The sequence below is a fragment of the Bos indicus genome, chromosome 11 (assembly GCF_029378745.1).
Source record: "Bos indicus isolate NIAB-ARS_2022 breed Sahiwal x Tharparkar chromosome 11, NIAB-ARS_B.indTharparkar_mat_pri_1.0, whole genome shotgun sequence".
NCBI lineage: Eukaryota > Metazoa > Chordata > Mammalia > Artiodactyla > Bovidae > Bos > Bos indicus.
This window is the reverse complement of record NC_091770.1, coordinates 14,919,716-14,947,292: the sequence shown is the minus strand read 5'-3', so window position 1 is coordinate 14,947,292 and position 27,577 is coordinate 14,919,716. Positions and strand designations below refer to the sequence as shown.

The window sequence follows — 27,577 nt, the reverse complement described above, 5'->3', positions numbered from 1 at the left end:
AAATGTGTTTCAAAGAAAGCAATCCACATCACCACATCCACCATTACCCTTCTTAGCCAAACTCTTGAAATCTTTTTAGAGAGAGGAAAAATTCAGATTAATTCCTACCAGAACCACAAATGAGATACATAACTCTTCCCAATCCCAATTTTTCTGCCAAGCACTGGTTATAGTCACTGAGGCTTCAAGTATCTCCTGGTCCTAAATTCCTACTAAACAATCAATAGGACTATTCACTTTGCCTGATATGGTCAGTAATTCCTTAGTAACACTACCTGTTACTCTACAAGATGCCTCAAATATTGCAAAACTGACTCACTGTCTGCAAAAAGTTAGGATTAAATATGACAAGGAACATTTATTTGGCAGAATTAATAATTATTTACCACTTTTATTTCAGAAGAAAATAACAACATGTATTAATATTTGTGCCAGAAACTTTACAGACATTATTTCATTTAATTCTGTCAAGCCTGGAAATAGACTGTCTTTCCTAGTTTATAAATCAACAAAGGTTTACTGAGTTTAAAGTAATCTGTCCAAGGCTACAAATTTGAGCAGATGCAGTTGGGATTCACAGAAATTACAGCAGGTTATTTTCTTGAGGTTAAAGCAGTGAAGATACTTTCTGAGAGACTTACTAACTTTTTTACAATTAGAATCCTTACCTAGGGCAGTAGGAAAGTGTTTTAAGAACAGGTAAAACAGTACAAAGATTCACCACTTCATCATAAACATAAATTTCTCTCCATCTATATGGATCTAAAAGTCACGCTCGGTATACACATAAATGAATGCCCTGTACATTGATTTCATAAGACTGATGAAGAACCAAACAAGCCCACAGCTTACCTTTGGTGCACGCACACAGCTTGTCTGTGCCCGAGCAGTAAATGAACCAAACAAGCCCACAGCTTACCTTTGGTGCACGCACACAGCCTGTCTGTGCCCGAGCAGTAGATGACAGAAACAAATGCGTCCTGTTCCTCAGTGCCCTCCTTTTTCGGAGGTTCCACTTTGGCCAAAATTTCAAAGTTTGAAAGATCTAATATTTTTACATATCCTCCCTGAGTAGTTATGACCAGGTGTCCAAGAGTAGAAATGTCAGACTTTTTTCCTCTCTCAACCCCATTCTTTGCGGTTAACTGCATCTCCTCAGGAGGTTCCTCACAGTCATCCTCTCGGTTATCCAATATATCTGGTGGAAGCAAAATGAGCGAGGTAATTGTGTCCTGGGGATCTTTGATATGCTGGATTTTTATTGGCTCCTCTTCTAATGTCACTATCCGAGTGGCATAATTCATTTTATAAAGTATTAAATATCCACCACTAATGTTCCTCTGCTCAGGTTGAATTATCAAAGGAGTCTGTACATCTGCTGGTGATTCATGTTGAATTATACTAATATTTGCACCATTCACTGCAGCAAGATTTGATTCCAGCTCACCTTTTCGTCTATTACATAGTGCAGAGTTTAATTTATTTAAGTTATTCAAGGCCTCTACTTGATTTATTGCACTCAAGGATTCAACGGGGCATGTCCGCAGTCCTATCAATAAATGAATTCCATCAGCACAAGGAGTTATTGAGTCTATACAAAGATTCTCCTCCTCTGCAAACTTTGGCAGCCTCAAGCACTGAACCAAAGTCCCAGGCTTGGGAAACACAGAGTTCCACTTCTCAGAATCTGGAGAGGTAAGGTTGGCTGCCGCATCTGCAAACTGCTGAATGTAAGTCACAGGAGGGTCCTGCAACAACAACTGCTCCTGGCTATCCAGCTCCATCTCAATGATCTGTGGAACCGTAAAACCATCATCATGCAAACTTTTACTCATTATATTGTTCATCTGTGAAAAGATTTTTCCTGCTTTCTCATCAGATTCCTTGATGCTATAAAGAAGCAAAATGGGTAAAGTCCTCCTCACCAGAGGAGAATTTAATTCTGAGTTAGTGCAGGATTCATTGTCAGTTGACCCTTGTTCTGATACACTTTCACCCTGAGTTCTGCTTAAACCATCCAGTGACCTGTGAGAATTACTACTAACGGGTGAGGTAGCAGGAGATTTATAGGTTAATAAACCTCCAGCTAATAAACATGGAAAGGGAATGTTGTGTTGTTCCTGGTGCTTCTCCTTTGTCTTCTCACTCTTAGAGCTGGTTAAGCAAGGATTCGCCCCAAGTTCTTCAAGATCCTTAACAGTATCTTCAAGCACATTTGCAACAATCTCCCACTGAAGCTTTTCTGGCTGCTGGAGGATGCTGAGTGCTGTTATATCAAGGCTCACTTCCATGGCTTCCTTCTGTGATGTATGCCCTTTGAAAAGGAACAATATTCATTACAAATGACTTTATGAATGTAAATCAAAATCTGTAGTATAACATTTTCATTAGTTCTCTTTTAATCATCCAGTCGGTGCATTTTAAACACATTAATGGAAGAATTTAGTCCTTTTACAGGAAATTTAATCCAAGCTGAGAAGAACCTACTCAGAAAAACCATAGATATTAAAGAGTCTCAAAAATCATTTTCAAGTCACAATACACTCTCCTGGCAATCTGTGAACAAAATCCTTTTTTAAAAAAAAGAGAAAGAATAAACGGGTTAAGAATGAAGAGATTATTAATATCATAATAACAGACTTCTGCCCTTCAATTCTACACTAAAATTACACTCAGTACTATGCATCTGTCCTTTATGCACTTTGCAGAATACCCATGAAACATTACTATAGTCTCAGTTCATCACCTCTTTCCCACTCCACATGCTAATTATCAGTTGACTGTCTTAGTATGTAACAGTATGCAATTTAACTCGAACCTCAGCTCAGAAAAATAGTAACCACAAAAAGTTTCCCAAATTTGTCATTTTAAGTGAAATATAAACATCTTCTAGGGCTTCTCTGGTGGCTCAGTGGTAAAGAATCTGCCTGCCAATGCAGGAGACACAGATTAGATAACTGGTGTAGGAAGACTCCACACACAGTGGACCAACTAAGCCCGTGCACCACAACTACTGCGCTTGCACTCTAGAGCCCGGGCCAATAATTAGTGCACCCACACCCACAGCTACCGAAGCCCCCATACCCTAGAGACCATGCCCCGCAGCAAGAGAAGCCCCCGCAATGAGAAGCCTAGCACAACCAGAGAAAAGCCATGCAGCACAAAAGACCCAGGAGAGCCTAAAGAAATAAACAATTTAAATGTCTTCTGTACTATCTGCTAATATTTAGTTCATTTCAAGTCAACTACATTACATTACTCCTATTGACTTTTTGTTTATTGTGTGCTTCAAACTATCCCCTTCAAACAGAATAAAGGTCATTCCTCAGTCTCAATTCTCCAAAAATACCATCTCTCTCTACACAAAAACCTGACGTAGAGGTCAGTCAACCTCTTAACCAGGGATAATCTCTTGATACTAAATGCAAAGTTTCAACTCATCCTTTATTTTTCTCAACAGCACAAACTATCAGGCAACAATCTATTATAAACAATAATATAAAAAATCAGTCTACGTAACTTGTGGAAATGAAAAAAAAAATTGAAATTGGCTTTACAATTTTAGATTAAGAAGAACTCAGAAAAGGAAGGAAATAAGTATAACTCAAAGTGAGTGCACAGAAGTTTGAAAGTTACCCAAGGAAAGGAATGAACAAGAGAGATTTATGGAACACCAAACATTTGAGTTATACTGAAAGCTCTGTTTATACCATTTTGTTAACCATTTCATAAACAGTATCTTCAAAATGCTAACAGCTTTATCAGGACTTCTTTATTTTCTGAGCATAATCTTCTCATTTCATATAATGTCACTATTGTCATCCAGAACAATATCCATGTCTCACTAAACAGAAAAAACTTAGTTACAAACTTCACAATTTAATTGTACTAGTAAGTTGTTTATTTAACCACTCATTTGACTATATTTGTGTGCAGTCTTTATATTGCCATGCAATAATTACATATATTACTCTATGAATTCACTCATTTAGACATGAGGTTGAAAGCTGACAGTGAGATTTTTATAACATGTAATAATACACTGTAACTAAACTGTAACTTACTTGATAAGTTATGATAGAAAATTGCCAATAAAAAGCTATTTTAGTCTGTGCACATTTTAAAAGAAAATAAATTAACCATTAGTTACATGTATTAACCACAGTTAAGACAATATTCAAAGCAAAGGTCATGTGAGATGAGAATATCCATTAAAAAAGAAAATGTAACAGGTAACATTACTACTCTGCTGCTTCTCAACTATTTAATCAATGTCTAGGACTCTACATTCCCCTTATAAGATTGGCAAAGCACAGTGACAACTGTCAATACTACAGTTAAGGAAAACTGTGATCTTTACTTGCCTCAGAAGTTCTCAAACCAACTGGACCACAAAATAAATTTTATAAAACATACCTACAAATATCCTGCAGCATAATGTTCTTCAGATAATCATGTTGGGAAACCCTTCTCTACCCTGCTTACTGAGCTGCTGTCAGTCCCACAGTTCAACCAGCCAACTTCCAGGGGTTTAAATTATGCATATTCCTGAACCACCAAATTTCAATTTGAATTGTTCTTCAATCTCTTGCCAAACACTCTTCCCACTCTACAAAAGAAGGTGTACTCCTTAATTCTGATACGTGGACCAAAGACCAAACTTGTCTTTCCTGTATCATCTAGATACTTTCAAAAATCCTTAACTTTCAACTAAAAAACACATAAAAGTCTCTTAAGTTTCCATTTACACTTTTGAAATTAAGAAATACAACCTATAATTCTTAAGATCATATCATTCAAATTGATGGGATGAGCTTAGAGCTAGGAAATGTAAGTTGTGAAACAGCATCTATTACTTAATTTTACATACTTCAAGAAGACAATACATTTCCCATTTAATATCACAAGCCTTCATAAATTCACCAATAGTCTCTCAATATAAAATTAGTTTAAAAGGTTATACATATTTTACTATAAATGAATGAACCACTTACAAATCCTCAAAGCAAGTAAAAATTCTACACTGGAAGGATTTTTTTTTTCTCATACCATAGCTACCTAGTTTCAATACTATAAAAGGACACCACTCCCAACCTTAAATGAGGTATCACAGAAAAGAGTCAACAAAAACATACAGTAATATTCTAGGTACCAGGAAGTGAAGAGGACGACAGAATCTAAAGGAAGTGTGAAAGATCAAACTGGCAGATGAAAAATATAAAGGTAAAAAAGGGATAAGGAAACAGATCAAGATGCAACAATTACAATTACAAAAATACCTCCTGAGATCCTTAGACCAAGAGGAAAGAGTTAAGCAACAGCATACAAAGGAAAGATCAGAATAAAAAAATTTAAGGGCAGAAAAAAGAACATTTAGTTTAAACATTTCACTTTACATAGGAAAAACCGAAACCCAGAGAGTTTAAGTGACTTGACAAGACCAAAGACATTTCATAAGAGTTCAAGCTCTAACCAGATCTCCAGATAAGGAATGAGTATTCTTGTCAGATGTTTAAAACTGCAACAGTAGCCCTTTCTTGGGCCAAGGGGTAACAAACTGGAAAAAGAGCATACTTCATCAGACTACATTTTTAAATGCAATCAATTATTCTTCCCAGACCTAATTACACATTTGTGTTATTATTCAGGGCAGTTTCCTACTTTTATTAATTTTTTCATTCTAAGAACTACCTTAAAAGATAAATGAGGGTGAATCTAAAAATCAGTGCAGTATTTTGTTTGGTGGCTTTAAAAAAAAAAATTTACAACAAATTAGAATTGAGAGCATCTGCTACACTATACTAACTTTTGACATATAACTTTTAACAACCAAACTATCTAAAACCAAGTTTCCTCTAAAGAGATTTCATAAGTTATGTATGTCCTTATTTCATGACATTGACATTAGAATACAGCTAGAATTTCATAATGGTCACTTCTTTAAAATAGTGGCTGCTGCCCAAGTACTCTGCTTCACAAATTTTAATCTTAGTTACCAAATTAGATATAAGAGATTTAAATATCACTATTTTATACACTAGAAAATGCAATCGGACTATAATAAATGACAGAGTTAGGATTTGAATTCTGATACAATAAAACTATTTTGAGATGCCTTGCCTATAACTACATTAATATGAAGCCTTTTATACCCCTTTGCCCTAATATTTCATAAAGTTTTCTTTTAGAAATAAGAAATCACTAATAATTATTATTGATTTAAACATTATATTTATTTAACAACACAATACAGTATACAAATAAACTGAACATATTGGGAAGAGTTTAATGTCACTGACTTATATAACAGAGATTTAGTAAGATTCATTTTTAATTCCTTTGGCGCAAATAAGTACTATTTAAATTTTTAGTATGAAACTACATATACATTACTAATTCAAAATCTGATACATAATTGAGTTTTCTTTGTATATAAATGAAAATTTAGACTTTGTACTCAAAATATAGAATTATTTGGTATTTAGCTCTACCTAGAAACTAGATAGAAACTATATCAGAGAAGGCAATGGCACCCCACTCCAGTACTCTTGGCTGGAAAATGCCATGGACGGAGGAGCCTGGTAGGCTGCAGTCCGTGGGGTCGCTAAGAGTCAGACACGACTGAGAGACTTCACTTTCACTTTTCACTTTCATGCATTGGAGAAGGAAATGGCAACCCACTCCAGTGTTCTTGCCTGGAGAATCCCAGGGACGGGGAAGCCTGGTGGGCTGCCGTCTAAGGGGTTGCACAGCTGGACACGACTGAAGTGACTTAGCAGTAGTAGCAGAAACTATATAAATGCAAAGATATAAAAATAGATTATCTAACATTTTTTACATACCTGTCACAGAATCTGATCTGGAATGCTCTTCACTGTCTGAATCCTCCAGTAAATCATCACTTAAAAAAGACAAATTAAAAATTTCCATTTCAAAATAAAGTACACATGAGAAAGCAAAGTATAATGTTACAACCACTGTTTCGTGTCTAAAACTTAAGCATCACACAACTAGCTTATGTAATATATAAGTTGACTGAAACCCTGATTACACTAACAGTGAATCATCTTAAGTCATTAAATAAATGCTTGCCTGAAATAAAGCGTGGTAATCTCTGAAAATTTATAGTAGAATCTGTAGGATTTTGACAACTGAAGAGGTGTAGACAGGGATAGTTTGGGTAAATAAAATGAAACAAAACAAAACAACAGCTAATAAAATCAAACACAAGCTTCCAGTAGTAAAATTTTAATAAACACTCTATCACTAGGTACGGGCTTCCCTGGTAGCTCAGATGGTAAAGTGTCTACCCGCAATGCAGGAGACCCGGGTTCAATCCCTGGGTCGGGAAGATCCCCTGGAGAAGGCAATGGCATCCCACTCCAGTACTCATGCCTGGAAAATTCCATGGACTGTGGAGCCTGGTAGGCTATAGTCCATGGGGTCAGCAAGAGTCGGACATGACTGAGCAACTTCACTTTCACTTTCCCAGGTGGCACTAATGGTAAAGAACCTGCCTGCCAGTGCGGAAAACAGAAGTGACACAGGTGTGATCCCTGGGTCAGGAAGATCCCCTGGAGTTGGGCATGGCAAACCACTCCATTAGTCTTGCCTGGAGAATCCCATGGACAGAGGAGCCTTATGCGCTACAGTTCAGAGGGTCGCAGAGTCAGACATGACTGAAGTGACTTAGCACTCTACTCCTGAATTCAGGAAAGTTATACCTTAAAACCAATTAGAACAGCTGGGTAAATATGTGTGTATAGAAGTGTTTTCACAGAAACACGCATTCCCCACTTGTGTTTTGCTCTTGCTTTTATTTATTTACTTTTTGCTTGTTTGGGAAGGGCTGTTAAGAAATCCCTGACACGCAGGAAAACTACTACAACTTAAGAGTCAAGACAATAAGACAATAGCTGCTCTTTTGCTTTCATTCAAGTAGCCAAGAAATTGCCAGCCTCTCTCTTTGCACCCCATTTTATTCTCAGTCTCCACTGTTAGCAGATAAGAAAAAAAGATATAATTACAGAGCACTCCAGCACAACATTAGGCTGTGTCTGAATGAACAATCAGCACGTTTATAGTAGTTCTAAAATTTTGATAAACTACAAAAATTAAAAGATGCAGTTCACAGGAAGGAAAAGTAATTCTCCCTTTTTGAAACAATAGGCTGCACATCCATCTGAAAGAACTGCTACTGCTGCTGCTGCTAAGTCGCTTCAGTCGTGTCCAACTGTGCGACCCCACAGACGGCAGCCCACCAGGCTCCCCCGTCCCTGGATTCACAGGCAAGAACACTGGAGTGGGTTGCCATTTCCTTCTCCAATGCATGAAAGTGAAAAGTGAAAGTGAAGTCGCTCAGTCCTGTCCGACTCTTAGCGACCCCATAGACTTCAGCCCACCAGGCTCCTCCGTCCATGGGGTTTTCCAGGCAAGAGTACTGGAGTGGAGTGCCATTGCCTTCTCCTCTGAAAGAACTAGGCATTTATAATGCTATTTTATATGAAATATAACCTGGCAATCTCCCTTACAAATGCTTAAAGTAACGTCTGAAACTGGGGTAGAGAGATATTTGCTTAGATATTTTTGACAAAATTTCTGTGTTTTTTTCAACTGGTAGTAATTAGCATAACCAATTTCGTGCTATAACTTAAAAATTTTAAAAAAGGATGTGAAAAAGATAAGCTCCTATGTTAGCCTTAAGCTATTCAAATACTAAACGGCTAGTCTCAGAAAAATAATAAAGATGCTTGGAAAAATAAATCTTAAGAGGAAATATTAATGACTGGGAATTTACCCAAAATAAAGAAGTCCAAACCAAGAAAACATAGTAGATTTTGAGGATTTCTGCATCAAGAAAAATAGTCAAATTATTACCCATCTACACTTAGATAAAAGATAATCTAGTAGTAGTATATTTTAAAGACAGAATTTAGGTGTTCTGAAGTTACTAAGAATGCTACAAAGGGTTGCCAGATAATTGCCTTAATTACACCACCAAAAAAAAAAAGGCTTTATTGTGAAAGTTTTTAAAATAGTATTTTCAAAAATATATTTTACAGAAAAACACTCATACTGCCATGTGATAAACTCATGAGTAAAACAACTGAATTGTACACTTAAAAGGGTGAATCTTATGATAGGTAATGATGCATCAATAAATTTCTTTTAATCACATGGATTAAAAAAAAACTACACAGCTAAAGGTTAACATGACTTGATGGTATGAAAATGGAGACTCCATTCAGTTTACTTCCATGTATTCTCCAACATTTCTACAATAAGCATGCATTTATAGCTGACCGTTAAACAACACACAGGTTAGATGTACCAGCCCTCCCTGCAGTGGAAATTCTGTGTATAACTTAAATTGTTGGCCTTTTGCATCCATGGTTCTGCATCTACAGATTCAACTAACCATAGTTTGTGTAGTATTCACTTTAAAAAATAACTGGACTCACACAGTTCAACACTGAACTCATGCTGTTCAAGAGTCAACTATACTTACATAATAGACACTAAATTTACTAAAGTCTTTTACATGAAATAAAACCTTCTGCAAAGTAATAAACATGCAAAAAATACATGAATAAGTTTAAAATGCTTAGTTAAGATTATATATGCTAATAGTACAGATTTATCTTAGTTTTGGTATATAACTAAGATATACAACAATATAAGCAACTTTAGAGTTAACTCAGTAAATTTTTGCCAATTTGAAAAACATAACATACAAATAAGGCATCTAGACAAAATGTTAATTCGTTAAAATTAAATGTGTCCTTGGGACTTCTCTGGTGATCCAGTGGTTAGGAATCCGCCTTCCAATGCAGGGTTCTCCGCCTCAATCCCTTGTCAGGGAACTGGGCAATTAAGCCCATGCACCCACAACTAGACAGGCTGCACGCCACAACTATGACTCGATGCAACCAAATAAATTAAAAATACATTAATTAAATTAAACACATCTGAAATATTCCTTAAATAAATTCAGAACAAAGACAGATGTTGCCTACTAAGTAGAAACAGACAAAAAACAATTTCTAAGCAAGCTATACTGTAATACTTTAAACTTCTTGATTAAGCTTTAACTTAATTCAGTTAATGTATTATTTCTCAAGCTAATGAAACAGAGTATATTTTAAAATAAAATATGCTATTATATATATACTATATCTTGTGCCTCAGAGGCAGAAGTGGTTTGATTCATTATATCCAATACCAATCCAACAGGAATCCTGATAACCCTGGAGGAGACAAAGCAGGGATAAAGGGCTTGAAGCTCCACGTCTTCAGCTTCCTCCAACCACCGGAGTAATCTTTGTAACCTTCTACCCAAAAAGATTTTAAGTCTCTTAAAAAAGCAGGCAGAGGGATTTATATCTCAGTCCCAACACACTAGCTCAGATAACACCTGTCCACCAGAAATACTGGATATATGTTTACCTAAAATGTGAAACACTTTACCAAGGTTTGTGTGTGTATCTGTATAATCTTAAAAGTATATCTTGATTCAAATTTTAATCCTCAAATTACAAAACTGTGGAGTCAAAAGTTCTAATTAAGTCAGTGTGTTCAGGACATACCAAGTTCATTATCTTCTATGAATAATTTTCCACTAATTTCTAAGAAAATCAGAGATCAAGCAGGATTCATTTTCAGTTCTATTGGCAAATATGGTCAAACTCAAGACAACAATGGGCCAAGTGCTTTCTCATTAAGCTTTCACAGGGACTTGAAATAACTGAGAACACCATGATGCTTTAATTCAGCCTGTTCCAGAGCTCAGACCACATTCATTTACAGACCCATAATTTCCACATACTATTAGCAACAGGGACTAGACATTTAATACGCAGTGAATTTTCCATTAAATAATGAAAAAAATCTCCATTAGTAAAGTTTCACTACCAAACAAACAGTGAGGTAAAATGATTAAATCACTGTGGTATAACACCAATCACACATGAGTAACACAAGAAGCCCTGCAAGTGAAATGATAGATCTCCATACGAGACATCTGATCACAGTTACACAGGCTCCATTTCACATTACTGCCTTCAGAATCTTACAAAGTGGTAGCTGCTATTGCTGAAGACCAGCTGAGTGGCTTATGGAACCTTTCATTCTGCCTCCATGGGACCATCACAAATGTTGCTCTATAATCCAACCCAGTTCAGAGTTACAAGTGCAGTGCCTCTTGGGAGACAACCAGGTGACGTGGGATTACACCCTGATTCTCTCCCCTGCGCAGATCAAATACAGCCACAGAAATCAGGAAACTCTAGGAAGGCTGAATGGAAGAGAATCCAGCACAAGCCTACCAGAATCTTTAACTGGCAATGATTATTGTACCTCAACTCATTGCTGACTACTAATACATTTAAATAAAAATTAGATTATCTAGCCTAACCACAGGTTATTTCACTATTGATTACCATTTCTATATTTTAGGTGCTAATGAAAAAGGAGAAATGAACCAAATGATTCAACGGCTCTATGAAAAGAATTAGTAGAAGGTGAAGTTACAAGTCTAATCCAAGGATTTCATTATTTAGAATTTATATTTCAATGGAGTGATTATTCCATTGGTATGGATTGAGACAGAAAATAAAATATGTTTTACAGACTATGGTGTTGGTGAATGAAAATTTATTTCAGGAATTATACTGTTCTTTTGGATTTCTAACCAAACAGTGACTCTCTAATCTCTTGATCAAATGCCTTCTGTCTCTTTCATTAGAATTAAGAGAATATACAATTTAGGAAGAGAAAACACTTAATTTCCATAAATATTATTAAAACAAATTTACACACCTATCTCCTTCCAACTTTGGTATATCTGAGCAACTAGAGGAGTCTTCCAGCCATGCCAAAGTTGGTCTCCTGGATTCAACTGCCGAGCTTGGTTCTCCCGAAAGAATAAGCTGTTGTACAATTGCTGGATCATACGCATTAATTTCAAACTTTAAGTGCACCTAAACAAATAAATGAAAAGCCTAAATTTACAACTGATTTTTTTTTCAGTTACTGATTTGTTCCTTCAAAATTAAAACATACCTTCATAAGTTTGGAAACATCCCATATACAGATCTTTCCTCGTTTTGTTGCAGCAGCTAAAAAGTGAGGGCAGCTCCCGGACCCAAAGCAAGATATTCGGTCAGTTCCATCCGTGCAAGGAAACTGTGCAGGACTTGTTGCAAGAGTGACCGACAACGGTACATTCTGTGTATGCTCACCTTTCACAAACGGGCAGTTTGGGGAATGTCTCTCGTGTTCAGACCTTCACACAAATTAAAAAAGGGAAAATTTACTAAGCAACTAAGCTGTTGAGTCTGTAACACTAAAAGAGAACTCTATGATATTTTTTCTTAAAAAAAAAAAAAAAACAATTAATTTAACCCTGAATATTCACTGGAAGGACTGTTGATGAAGCTTAAGCTCCAATACTCCGGCCCCACCTGATACAAAGAGCCAACCACTCACTGGAAAAGACCTTGATGCTGGGAAAGACTGAAGGCAAAAGAAGGGGGTAGCAGATGATAAGACGGTTAGATAGCATCACCGACTCAATTAACATGAATTTGAGCAACCTCAGGGAAATAGTGCAGGACACAGAAGCTTAGTGTACTAAAGTTCACGGGGTCACAAAGAGTCAGACAGACATGACAGCAACTGAACAACAACAACATTCTTTAATTAAAGACTCAAATACCAAAACTTTCCATTTTACTAAGATCACTAACATATTAACCACTCACTTTAACAACACTGCACCTACAACTTACCTACGTCCATATGTAAATCCTGGACAATTTGTAGTACAACAAGGTGTCTTACATAAATGCTTTTACATGGCATCTCCAGGCACATGACATTTAAAATGGATCTCGTCACAACTAAACCTTAGAGTATTTTTCCTCTTTCTAATTTCATCTGAGTTTTAACTTTTTAATTAAAATTTTATTTTAATAAGTGACATTTGACTATCTAAAATATAGCAAAAGACACACGTCAGGGCATAATATCCAACCCCAGTAATCTCCGATCCCACCTCCAGATAGCCACTATTATACTCCTAAAATATTTTTATAAACTTATACCCATATATATACATACAAAATAAACAGAGTTTTCTTTAAATAAACAGCTTATTATACAGTTCATTCTATAACAGCTTTCTTGATATAATAATGCACTGATGATGATTAATAGAGAACTGTTTATCCCTTTAACTGTTGGATCAGTCAATTATATGAATATATTTTATTTCTCTAGTCCCCTCCCAAAAGGCGTGTAAGATTTCCCAGTTTTTCACTACAGTGACCATTCGTGTTGTGCATAAGATGGTACCTGATAAAACGCATTATACAAATGTTTGCTATTATTATTATTTCTATTAGTAGGGCCTCAGGGTAGTTATGTAAAAGTGAGGTTCCAATACATGATTCTCTAATGTTTAACCAAGTTCTCAAATTTTATACACCAGAACAGACTCCCCAGAATTACTTTAAAATTAGAAATGTAAATCATAAGGCCCTCCTTCTATAGACTCCCTATTGATGAGCTCCCCACTAAAGAACAGGCTGAACTGCTGAATTTAATCATGCTTTTAAAATTTATTTTGTCATAGCCTTCTAGTTTTCAGTCATAGTATACTTCCATTCTTTGGCACTTCTAATATGTACAGACCTTGGGAAATCAAAGACCTTAGAGATCCTGTATGCCAAGTGATATGACAGAGCACAGACAGCATTACCTCATTCTCTTAGAACAGAGGCAAAAATAGAGATGACAAATGGCAAGAGTATTAATATACAGATCAGAAACATAAAATATAGAAGCACTTAGCCTATTAAGTTCAGAAAAATCAAGACTCACCAAGGTTCATCAGTAGGTTCCCAGCAAACGAGACATACACTGCAAGTGAAGCACATGGCTCTGTCATCTCCAGATGAGGCAGGCTGCAAGTGTGTAGGGAAAACAGAAAAGGCTCATCAATACTAAAATAGCTTAATAAAAAGTCTTCTAAATAAGTTCATAATTTTAGGTAAAATTCCATATTGAGGAAAAGAAAATTAGCCTATACTACTAATATTAGGCTTCAACAACATATTTTTAATCCCCAAATGTTTATATATTTGCAGCTTTGTTTGAAAAATTGTGTTTCATCAGCAAACGACCACTGAATCAAATATGCAGACACACAGCCTCAATCTCTGGTCCAGCATCTTGTAATTGTATTGCTAAAGTATTTTAAACATAGTTAAGTACACAAGAGGAAATAGTCTAACAGGTTTATTTTGAAAAACTGAATTCTATGCTACTACATAAGCAAGTGTAAACATAATTTTTATGTTTAATAAAAAATAAAGTGAACATAATTCATGTAACATTCTTTAAGTAAGACAGGACAAAATCACACACACACACACACACACACATAAATATATATAAAATCAAAACCTGAACTAAAATATACCTTTGAAAACTAAAATTAATATTTTTGAGTACTTACTCTACTTAGTGCTTACTATATCTAAAGTGTAAATATATTTTTTAGAAGACTGAGACTAATCAGCCCCGAATACAGGAAGAAGATTCTAGAAAACCTATGATTTGATCTCTTTGAAAAAAATGGAATACAATGAAAAACAGCTAAATGGAAAAAATATCAAGGTGTCACTTAACAGAGGCTGTTATATGAAACAATACCAAAAAATAAGGAAGAAGATAAATTATTAGGAAAAATAGTCCTTATTCAATCCTTAATTTAGGGAAATAATTTCAATAATTCTAATACTAGCCAGTCTCCAAACAAATCTATCTTTAACTGGAAATCTGATGGACTTTGAATCAAATCTTCAAATATCTTGGTTTTCTGATATAATATTAGTTTAAGATACTCCAAGAACCCTTTAAGATAATGAAGGAATAATTATTCTTAATATTCTTTATGACAATAACTTCATGTATCCAAAGTTTAATTTAGTTCCAAAATTAAATAAGCATGTCTTATGTAAACTGACATGTAATTATTAATTTCTTAGTTTCTTTAGCAATGGAAAAACACTGGTGAGCCAGTCAACATTACTCAGTTGAGGTTTCCTTTAATTGGTTTATTATGCCAATCTAAACTCATTTTTCTTAACTTGCTCTTTTACTTAACTGGCTCCGTGAAGTTTTCTATAACGTCCCATTCTCATGTCTTTTTCTCACACTCATCCTTACACTGTACACCTTCTTTCCTACATAAAATTATGACTCTTTCCCCTAATTATTTCCCTTTCTACATTTCTTAATCAATTCTTTAATACATACGTACTCAAGGCACACTGCACTACCTGCGAGGCCGCTTCCACAGCTGTCTGACATGTGGGTGATCCGTATTCCGGTAAAATTAAAATTTCAAGAGTACTCCCATGTACTGCTTTTATCGCACTATCTTAACATATATACTCCTCTGTCATGAATGCGTAAGTCAAAACTGAAAAACACACACCTAGAGAGAACACTTCTCGAGACACAAATCTGGAGAATACTGCCTGTCTGCTGATGATTATATATAAAAACAGATTAAATATTATATTAATATATAATCTGCAAGAAAATAGTTATAAGGCATTAACTCAATTATTCTTTTTTTAACCTTTTCACCTTTCATACACAGTATGTGATATAGGAAATAGTCAGTTAGTATTATGATCAAAGAAAGGTATAAGAACAAAACTCACATTACAGACACACAAGCACGGAGCCGTGTACATAAAATAATACATACGTCTGAAAAAGTATTAAACGTTGACAGTCTTACTAAAGGCTACAAATTCACATTGAAAAACATTTTTCGACAGCCTTATTTACCTGATGATAAAATCCAGCTTGAGCCATGGGATCTGGCTGTGCCCATCTGTACCCTACATGAGGCCATGAGGTAAACGTCTCCCGTCTGTTAGCTTCACTATACATCAATGATCTAAAAGTAAACATACTTTATGTAACCAAAGTTAGGCACCAAATTACAGTGACACTGTTATTCACCACTGAAGAAAAAAGCTTACCAGATTATCAACAAGAACTGGGAATGTTTAATGACAAAGCTCAAATTTGTTTTATAAATTTGAAATAAGTTTTAGGAATTTCCCATGAACAGAATAGGGAAAAAGAAACATGATAAGATGGCTGCTGCTGCTGCTGCTAAGTCGCTTCAGTCGTGTCCGACTCTGTGCGACCCCATAGACGGCAGCCCACCAGGCTTCCCCGTCCCTGGGATTCTCCAGGCAAGAACACTGGAGTGGGTTGCCATTTCCTTCTCCAGTGCATGAAAGTGAAAAGTGAAAGTGAAGATGCTCAGTCGTGTCCGACTCTTTTCGACCCCATGAACTGCAGCCTACCAGGCTCCTCTGCCCATGGGATTTTCCAGGCAAGAGTACTGGAGTGGGGTGCCATTGCCTTCTCCGGATAAGACGGCTACAACAGATAATTCCATGGGTAGACTAAATTAACCAATGTTGCATAATAGCGATCAAAGAGCAGAGAATCTGAAAATGTAGAGGCACAGAACCCTATGCTTTTATCAAGTGACAAGTTTTGCATAAATGGATAAAACCACAGCCAAAGGAACAGTAGTTTTACCCCAATCATATTGAAAAAGTATATTCTAGTTTAAGTTTTTTTTAGGTAGAAAGCAATTTTTATGTTCTTTCTCCAGAGAAATCCTTTTCCAGGAAATCTATACTTTTCAGGGGATTATAAAAAAAAGGAAATCTTCATATGTTTTCATTAACATAATTAGCTCACTGAGACTGAACCTGCAACAACAATACCAGAATATCTTTTTAAAACAGACTATCAAAATTAGAAAAAGTGGACAGATTTTCTGTTCTGAAAACATGAAGATGTCTGTAGCCTTATCAAGCAATTATTTTTTTTTTCCAAATCAGGACACAACTATGAGTTAAACCTAAATCTCATTAGCAGTATTACAGGAAACTATGTACTAATTTAAGGGAAGAATTTAAAGAAAAGTATTTTTCTGGTCTCATAGTGATGAATTTTACCACTTTCTTTTATTGAATCAGTTTCTCTTCTGTGTTAGGAAAAGGAACTTTACATACTGGTCCTTTCTTATTTGAAGCTGTGTGGACTTTTTCTAATTTTGATAGTCTGTTTTATAAAGATATTCTGGTATTGGTGTAGATCCTTACTCCAGAGAAGGCGATGGCACCCCACTCCAGTACTCTTGCCTGGAAAATCACATGGGCAGAGGAGCCTGGTAGGCTGCAGTTCATGGGGTCGAAAAGAGTCGGACACGACTGAGCATCTTCACTTTCACTTTTCACTTTCATGCATTGGAGAAGGAAATGGCAACCCACTCCAGTGTTCTTGCCTGAAGAATCCCAGGGATGGGGAGCCTGGTGGGCTACTGTCTATGGAGTCACACAGAGTCGGACACAACTGAAGAGACTTAGCAGCAGCAGCAGCAGCAGCAGCAGCAGACCCTTACTCAAACCTCCAACAGACCTCAGAGTTCAAGGTTTTCATAAGCGTTCCTAGAATCGTATTTAATGAAATAAAAACCACAGACTACATCAAAATTAGTACTTTGAGACATTTTAACACCTCCAGAAACACTGAAAATCCCATCTAATGAATGCATTTTCTAAAACAAACCATTCACCACAGCTTACACTGATTTCTTTAGAAAGTCTCCTACTGATTGCAAAGAAAATAGCTCTAAAATTATAATCTAAAGATAGGCAGGGCTCTCAGACAAGAAACACTGATTCTAAGTACATATCCTTCCTTTTTTCCTCTTCTCCAGACATACTGCAAAGAATATTTTAATGATAGCCAAAGACATATCATGTGACAGTTAAGATTAAAAAGGGCAGTCTCCACATTTCGCCCAAAAGTTAGAAAGCAGGGTTACTATGGAATATAAAAATACTTCCCAAATGTTAACAACCAATAGAAGTTACTTATATAACAAAAGAAGCCACTTAACAAAAAAAGGGCAACTGATTAAGCAGTTTTGGTTTACAAAAGGATAAACTAAAAAACATTGCAAACTAATATAAGAGAATATGGGAATTCCCTGGTGGTCCAGTGGCTGGAACTCCAGAGTTTAGCTGGTGAGAGCCTGGATTCAATCCCTGGTTGGAGAACTAGTATCCCACAAGCCATGTGGAACAGCCAATTAAAAAAAAAAAAGACCTATATTTAAGATAACGGAAGTTAAAGGTTAACTCATTCACTAATATTTTTGTTACGTCGGCACATACTCTTTATAAATGTACTTCAGAAAACAACATGAGCAGATAAATTCACATTCAATGAAAAAGTGAAAATGTAAAATGCTACTGCTACCGCTAAGTCACTTCAGTCCAGGCTTCCCCGTCCCTGGGATTCTCCAGGCAAGAACACTGGAGTGGGTTGCCATTAAAATGCTACATGGGAAGGCAAATGTGAACTTAACAAAATCGCTAAACGTAGTAACTCAGCAAAATGTTTCTAAACTTCAGTACTGATAAATATTATCTCAAATAAAAATCACTTAAATTTTTCAATGAATGCACTAATGACTTTTAGTTTTCTATAAAGCAGAACTCCCAAGAAATCTCTATTGAAGAAAATAATGACCGAGGTATGACTTTTTTAAACACTTTAAATCCAGGGCAGGCAGCATAAAAACCTTTATTCAAAACTGCCCTAGAAAAACAAAACAGACAAAAAGCCCACAAAATTGCCCTTAGTGCTTTTTTAGCTCTGCCCACTCTTTAAGAATATTCATCTATTTGGCTGCGCTGGGTCTTCGTTGCAGCAGGCAGGGTCTGTAGCTGCGGCAAGCGAACTCTCAGTTGTGGCTTGTGAGGTCTAGTTCCTCCACAAAAGGGACTGAACCTAGGCCCCTTGCAGGGGGAGCTCGGAGTCATAGCCCCTAGGCCACCAGGGACATCACTTAACTCTGTCCATTTTTTAAGGAGGAAATAATATATGGCTCTTATATTCAAATTCTGGGACCGTGTTTTAATTTACCAAAATTTATGCCAAAGGTCACAAAATTCATCAAGGCAAAATAATTCTTATATATTGAATTATATATATAATACATATTACATATTGAATTATAATATTAACGACTCAAATATTTACTAAGCAATTACAAACCTAGAATTTAAAAAAATATAGCTTCATAATCCTCTTAAACACTTTCCAGGCACCAAAAGAAACTGTTTAACAATAGCAATTCAAGGAGTAGTTTACTTCATTTCAGTTTTTTGATCAAAATAAAAATCTGAGTGATTTTCAAAAATATTTAAAATCATAATCAAATTTACAGTTATTCTGTTAATCAAAACACTAATCAATTCAATGTTACTGTCACATCTCTTTATAAGCAAGTTCATACCTGTCCACAGAACGGCCTGGCCCCACCCCAAGTTCTGGACGCGCACTAGGTAAGAGGTAAGACAATCTGTCCATCACTGAGGAAGCCACAGGTAAGGCAGCAACATTTTGATTGATTTTCTTAAGTTCATTCACAATGGCACTGGCAATGGACTTCAACACATGATGAGGAAGATGAAATGTAACTGTGGCCCACTGGAAGAAAACAGGAGTGTAAGCAGAAGAAAACATACTCAACAGTTTCTACCAAAATCCTGATTTATACACTATAAGATAAATAACTATTTATAGTCTCAAGTCAGTTTACTCCATTAACTTATAATTCAAAGTAAGAACCTGCAATTACATAAAAAATGAAATTAACCATCCTGAAAAAGAATGTTTAGACCCAGATGAGAGAACTCTTACTTTGTTTCTAGACATAATCTGTTCACAGATTCAGAGCCTTCCGGTTGGAAGGGAGGCCAAATCCCCTTGAGAAAGGATCCCACAATGATGCCCCACTCTCCACTGTAAATCATACCCCAAGCCTTCCTCAAAGGCACCTGAGGACATTCACTATAGTCACTGTGCACTAGGGAACGGAAATGCTGTGTGATATTCCAGGCACTACAAGAGAGGAACCCTGAACTGACCTAAAACATCACTGTGGTCCATTAATCAAAGTGGAGACTTATCATGGTGAAGTGACTACTGGTATTTTGGCCCAAAGCTGTCTCAGTGAGCTCTGTGGATCCCCAGATCTATCTTGTAGCTCTCTCTCTAACTCCCAAATGTATAACTGGAAGAGAAAGAACAGGAAACTAGAAAAACTCCTACACTGTTCCTCTGATCCTCTTGGACTACTAAAGGAAGAAAGGTCACGCAGGAGCCCCTAGAACTTTCATTTCTTTCCTACAAAGCTACTAAACTACAGCAATACCACATTCTGAGGAAACTTATGAGATTAATGTCACATTAACAGACCTGACAGAGGGGTAATCAAACTACCTCAACTCCAGTTAACTGACCCACAAGCCCATGTAAAACGTAAATGGATCTTGAAGAATGACCATGGATTGTAAAATCAGGTGGACTTCAACTGCAGCTGATATTTCAGATGAGGTATTTTTACTGAAGCAAATTAACAAATCCCTTGATATTTGGTAGGCAGTTACAATTCTGTCAAATACCTTTTTGTCTACACTAATTTTAAGGACCATCCAAAAGTAAGCTGCTTTTACCTGGCAGAAACAACAAATCTGCACAGTCTTACCCTAGGACTCATGCTCTTTACCAAAATCTACTCTGCAGAGATCCTCATCAACCCAACATCCTGCAGATCAGCACCTTGGTCTATTGTATTAGTAACATCACAGTAACTGGTCCAGATGAGAGGAAAGGAGCAAGGACCTTAAATGCCTTAGTAAGACACATGCAAGCCAGAGAGAATCAATATCCCCAGAAAAACTCAGGGTCCTAAAATCTCTGTGAAGTTTCTAGAGGTCCAGTAGGCTAGGCGTGTCAGGATGTTTCCCCCAAGATGAAAGAAAAGTTGCTACAACAATGAAAAGGAGGCACAATGCTCAATGGGCCTAAGTAGATTTTGGATCCAGTGTTCAGCATATTTCAGAATGTTGCTGTAACTCAATTATCAAATGATACATAAGGCACAGAATAAGAGGTTCCTCAGCACACCCAGGCTGAATCACAAGATGCTCTACCATGTGTATCTTGTGAGCACACTTAACGATACTAGAAATATCTGCTCCAAGTAAAGATGCTGTAGAGATTCTCTGGGACAATAATGTAGCAGGATGCTAAGACAAAACCATGCTCTCTCCTGTAAACAATTCTTCTCCTCTAGAGAAACAGCTCCTGGCCTCTTAGTAGTTAGTTCTCATAAAAATGTGTCTACCCATGGGACAAATGTGCATGCAATCAGAGCTGTCCATCACAAACTAGGTGTTATCTGATAAACCAAACTGTATTACTGGGCATGAGGGCTAGTATTCATTAAGTGGTTTATAAGAAACCAATCTTGAGAAAGTCCAAAAGGCAATTCAATTTTAAACCAGCTGAATAATCAAGGAGCTGAGATTTCTACAATACCTATTCTGACAACAGCTCCTTTCTCATTCCACACTGATGGCTTCACAAGGAACTCCCTATGATGGGATAATTGAGGAAAAAAATCTTTAGATCTGACATACAGATGGTTCTCACATTATGAAAGTGCCGTACCAAAGTGGATGGCTGCAGCACCACAGTCCCAATCAGGACAGGGATGAAGGCAAATCTTTTCAGTGGGCAGAACTTCAACCAATACATTGGACTGTTCTCTTTGTCTGGATTGAGAGGTGACCAGAAGTAAAGTTCCTCACTGAATAATGGACAGTGGCTAACGTTTTGGCTGGATGTTCAGACATCTGGAAAGACGAGGATTGGAAGACTGTTAACAAGGAAGTCAAGGGTAAAGGTCTATGGACAGACCTCTCCAAATAAACACAGTATGAAAATATTTGTGAAATATGTGAATGCTTATCAAAAGGCATCCATTATAGAGAAAATGGATAAATTATACCACAGTTTATGAATGTCACTCACTCTTTTGCCATATCAACTCCAGTGCTTGCTCAATGAATCTATATGCAAAATGCCATGGTAACAGAGACAGAGGGTATGCACAGATCCAACATGAACTTGCTCTCACCAAGACTAAGCAGGCTAACTGCAGGCCTGCCAATAGCAGATACCAAAGTTAAGCCACCAATGGGATACCGTTTTCCAGAAAAAACAGCCAATTACCTGATTGCAGGTTGATTATATTAGATTTCTTCCATTATGGATTGGACAGCAATTTGTCTTTACTGTAGATATATGTTCTGACTGTACATTTATCTGTTCTGCCCACAATGCTTCTGCCATAATATTAAACCACTACAAAGTATTCTATACAACTTTGCTTTTTGCTTCTCAGTAAGAACGCACTTCAAAGGTGGGGGGAGGGGCTTGGAGTGGGGAGGTAGGGGAAGAGGTAGGGGCAACAGTGGGCTCTTGCCCCATGAAACTGAACTGTCTTACTGTGGTGTCTTACAGAAGATGACCTGACAAAAAAGTGTGGGCCCTTCCAAAGACTCATTTACAGTACTAATTGGGAGAGATGCGTAAAAGTCTGGAGTTCTAACGTTACAGGATTATGCATATGCTTTCAATCAACAAAAAACACATAATATAGCTTCTCCCATCAGGGTTGCTATTATACTTAATAATCCATTTACAGCTTTTTTTCTTTTTAAGCCTTAGGCTCTAGAGGTCTTGTGACAAGGAAGGAATGTTCCACCAAGGGCACAACAATGGTTGCACTGAATTAGGTGTTAACACTGCTATCCAGCAATTTTGGGTTCCTCTTGTAATTGAGATCAAACCAGTCAATTCTAAAGGAAATTAACCCAGAATGTTCATTGGCAGGATTGATGCTGAAACTGAAGCTCCAATACTTTGGCCACCTGATGCAAAGAGCCAATTCATTGGAAAAGACCCTGATGCTGCTGCTGCTACTAAGTCACTTCAGTCGTGTCCGACTCTGTGCAACCCCATAGACGGCAGCCCACCAGGCTCCCCTGTTCCTGGGATTCTCCAGGCAAGAACACTGGAGTGGGTTGCCATTTCCTTCTCCAATGCAGGAAAGTGAAAAGTAAAAGTGAAGTCGCTCAGTCGTGTCTGACTCTTAGCGACCCCATGGACTGCAGCCTACCAGGCTCCTCCATCCATGGGATTTCCCAGGCAAGAGTACTGGAGTGGGGTGCCATTGCCTTCTCCACTTATGCTAGGCAAGACTAAAGGCAAAAGGAGAAGGGGGTGACAGGATGAGATGGTTGGATGGCATCACCGACTCAATGGACATCAGTTGGAGCAAAATCCGGGAAATAGTGGAGGGACAGGGGAGCCTGCTGTGCTGAAGTCCATGAGGTCTCAAAGAGTCAATCAGACACGACTTAGCAACTGAACAACAATATACATTAAATCATTATACTGTATACCTTAAAAAAAAAAATCACACTGCACAACAACATGTCACTGAATCATCAGACAAAGTGGGTGGTAAATCTACTGGTTAATATGATTAAAACTGACAAGGGAAACTGGATTGATGGAAAACAAAAGAAGTAGTTCAGTTCAGTCGCTCAGTCATGTCTAACTCTTTGCGATCCCATGAATCGCAGCATGCCGGGCCTCCCTGTCCATCACCAACTCCCGGAGTTCACTCAGACTCATGTCCATCGAGTCAGTGATGCCATCCAGCCATCTCATCCTCTGTCGTCCCCTTCTCCTCCTGCCCCCAATACCTCCCCGCATCAGAGTCTTTTCCAGTGAGTCAACTCTTCGCATGAGGTGGCCAAAGTACTGGAGTTTCAGCTTTAGCATCATTCCTTCCAAAGAAATCCCAGGGCTGATCTCCTTCAGAATGGACTGGGTGGATCTCCTTGCAGTCCAAGGGACTCTCAAGAGTCTTCTCCAACACCACAGTTCAAAAGCATAAATTCTTCGGCACTCAGCCTTCTTCACAGTCCAACTCTCACATCCATACATGACCACAGGAAAAACCATAGTCTTGACTAGACGAACCTTTGTTGGCAAAGTAATGTCTCTGCTTTTGAATATGCTATCTAGGTTGGTCATAACTTTCCTTCCAAGGAGTAAGCGTCTTTTAATTTCATGGCTGCAGTCACCATCTGCAGTGATTTTGGAGCCCAAAAAAATAAAGGCTGATATTGTTTCCACTGTTTCCCCGTCTATTTCCCATGAAGTGATGGGACTGGATGCCATGATCTTCATTTTCTGAATGTCGAGCTTTAAGCCAACTTTTTCACTCTCCACTTCACTTTCATCAAGAGGCTTTTTAGTTCCTCTTCACTTTCTGCCATCAGGGTGGTGTCATCTGCATATCTGAGGTTACTGATATTTCTCCCGGCAATCTTGATTCCAGCTTGTGTTTCTTCCAGTCCAGCGTTTCTCATGATGTACTCTGCATAGAAGTTAAAAAAACAGGGTGACAATATACAGCCTTGACGTACTCCTTTTCCTATTTGGAACCAATCTGTTGTTCCATGTCCAGTTCTAACTCTTGCTTCCTGACCTGCATACAGATTTCTCAAGAGGCAGGTCAGGTGGTCTGGTATTCCCATCTCTTTCAGAATTTGCCACAGTTTATTGTGATCCACACAGTCAAAAGCTTTGGTGTAGTCAATAAAGCAGAAATAGATGTATTTCTGGAACTCTCTTGCTTTTTCCACGATCCAGCAGATGTTGGCAATTTGATCTCTGGTTCCTCTGACTTTTCTAAAACCAGCTTAAACATTTGGAAGTTCACGGTTCACATATTGCTGAAGCCTGGCTTGGAGAATTTTGAGCATTACTTTATTAGCGTGTGAGACGAGTTCAACTGTGCAGTAGTTTGAGCATTCTTTGGCATTGCCTTTCTTTGGGATTGGAATGAAAACTGACCTTTTCCAGTCCTGTGGCCACTGCTGAGTTTTCCAAATTTGCTGGTATATTGAGTGCAGCACTTTAACAGCATCATCTTTCAGGATTTGAAAGAGCTCAACTGGAATTCCATCACCTCCACTAGCTTTGTTCCTAGTGATGCTTTCTAAAGCCCACTTGACTCCACATTCCAGGATGTCTGGCTCTAGGTCAGTGATCACATCATCGTGATTATCTGGGTCGTGAAGATCTTTTTTGTACAGTTCTTCTGTGTATTCTTGCCACCATTTCTTAATATCTTCTGCTTCTGTTAGGTCCATACCATTTCTATCCTTTATTGAGCCCATCTTTGCATGAAATGTTCCCTTTATATCTCTAATTTTCTTGACGAGATCTCTAGTCTTTCCCATTCTGTTGTTTTCCTCTATTTCTTTGCATTGATCGCTGAAGAAGGCTTTCTTATCTCTTCTTGCTATTCTTTGGAACTCTGCATTCAGATGCTTATATCTTTCCTTTTCTCCTTTGCTCTTCGCTTCTCTTCTTTTCACAGCTATTTGTAAGGCCTCCTCAACAGCCATTTTGCTGTTTTGCATTTCTTTTCCATGGGAATAGTCTTGATCCCTGTCTCCTGTACAATGTCACAAACCTTCGTCCATAGTTCATCAGGCACTCTGTCTATCAGATCTAGGCCCTTATATCTATTTCTCACTTCCACTGTATAATCATAAGGGATTTGATTTAGGTCATACCTGAATGGTCTAGTGGTTTTCCCTACTTTCTTCAACTTAAGTCTGAATTTGGTAATAAGGAGTTCATGATCTGAGCGACAGTCAGCTCCCAGTCTTGTTTTTGCTGACTGTATAGAGCTTCTCCATCTTTGGCTGCAAAGAATATAATCAATCGGATTTCGGTTTGACCATCTGGTAATGTCCATGTGTAGAGTCTTCTCTTGTGTTGTTGCAAGAGGGTGTTTGCTATGACCAGTGCATTTTCTTGGCAAAACTCTTATTAGTCTTTGCCCTGCTTCATTCCGTATCCCAAGGCCAAATTTGCCTGTTACTCCAGGTGTTTCTTGACGTCCTACTTTTGCATTCCAGTCCCCTGTAATAAAAAGGACATCTTCTTTGGGTGTTAGTTCTAAAAGGTCTTGTAGGTCTTCATAGAACCGTTCAACTTCAGCTTCTTCAGCGTTACTTGTTGGGGCATAGACTTGGATTACTGTGATATTGAATGGTTTGCCTTGGAAACGAACAGAGATCATTCTGTCGTGTTTGAGATTGCATCCAAGTACTGCATTTCGGACTCTTCTGTTGACCATGATGGCTACTCCATTTCTTCTGAGGGATTCAGAAGATATAATGTAGTAGATTAATGATCATCTGAGTTAAATTCACCCATTCCAGTCCATTTCAGTTCACTGATTCCTAGAATGTCGACATTCACTCTTGCCATCCTTTGTTTGACCACTTCCAATTTGCCTTGATTCATGGACCTGACATTCCAGGTTCCTATGCCATATTGCTCTTTACAGCATCGGACCTTGCTTCTATCACCAGTCACATCCACAGCTGGGTATTCTTTTTGCTTTGGCTCCATCCCTTCATTCTTTCTGGAGTTATTTCTCCACTGATCTCCAGTAGCATATTGGGCACCTACTGACCTGGGGAGTTCCTCTTTCAGTATCCTATCATTTTGCCTTTTCATACTGTTCATGGGGTTCTCAAGGCAAGAATACTGAAGTGGTTTGCCATTCAAACCAAGTTGGAGAATTTAATTACAATCCAAGAGATTCTCCAGGGTGCCTCTAAACTCTTCCACATCCAATATACAAGAGTGAAAGGACAATTACAACTGAGCAGAGCACTACAAAGGATCTGAACCCCGCAAGAGTGAAGACTTGGGTCACTTGACAGTATAAAGACACCTGACCTCAACACTGCTGGCTAAGGACAAAGGGACTATGGAACAGCTAGGAGGAGACTGTAAATATCAAGAATATCATCTTTATACTATACACAAGTATAGAACTGAGAGATATGCTAACTATATGTATTTTCTTCTCATTACATAAATGATAGATGGATGAAGATTCAGATAGATAAAGACACAGAGAGGTAAGTCATTATTTTACAGAAGAATTTTTTGTTGCAGTTAATTTAGTGTTTAGGTTTAGATGGGTTTAATTTAGGTTTAGTGATTAGGTAGCACAGCTCTGTTACCTAAACACTTGAAACTATAAATTTTAAGAGTAGCTAGTATCACCTACAGATGGATAAAGTATCTTTTGAAACTTTGTGTCTGCCTGTTCTGGGGACAGGGTGAGACAAATCTTCATTTTCTTTTTAGGAACAGAGCCTCTTATTAAGTAAAAGCATAACATTTTTGTTGCATGAAAGTTCAAACATGTGTAGATGGTATGTATGGAGATGATGAGTAGCCAAAGGAGCAGACTGTGCCAGTTATTAAGCTACTGTCTCTCAGGTCCAAACCTACCCTTTCCTCTCTTCTCAGTCATGTTGGGGCTGGGATAGTATAAACTATTATTTCTTGTTTACCAACCAGTTTCCTGACTGTCAAGTTCTGACAAAGGAACACAGGATGGAAATTGGAAAGCATGATAGGGGAAAAAAGACTTGCTTCTTGCTAAATTACTTGTCATTGCTGTCAACATCATGTTAGCAAAGGATCTGGTGGCAGCTGT

The 27,577-nt window shown here is 37.6% G+C and overlaps 1 protein-coding gene across 9 annotated transcripts in view; it reads right to left on the bottom strand.

Moving 5' to 3' along the window:
* BIRC6 (baculoviral IAP repeat containing 6) overlaps positions 1 to 27,577 on the bottom strand; it is a 213,305-nt gene that overhangs the window by 155,004 nt on the left and 30,724 nt on the right. For all 9 annotated transcript variants that reach the window (XR_011569131.1, XM_070798081.1, XM_070798080.1 and 6 more), the window contains exons 4-10: positions 19,412 to 19,605; positions 15,865 to 15,976; positions 13,882 to 13,964; positions 12,061 to 12,283; positions 11,818 to 11,978; positions 6,843 to 6,901; positions 920 to 2,314 (exon numbers count right to left, since the gene is read on the bottom strand). Coding sequence is in view for 8 of the 9 variants with exons in the window: in XM_070798081.1 (XP_070654182.1) it covers positions 920 to 2,314; positions 6,843 to 6,901; positions 11,818 to 11,978; positions 12,061 to 12,283; positions 13,882 to 13,964; positions 15,865 to 15,976; positions 19,412 to 19,605 (2,227 nt within the window). In the remaining variant the exon portion in view is untranslated. The remainder of the gene's footprint in view (positions 1 to 919; positions 2,315 to 6,842; positions 6,902 to 11,817; positions 11,979 to 12,060; positions 12,284 to 13,881; positions 13,965 to 15,864; positions 15,977 to 19,411; positions 19,606 to 27,577) is intronic.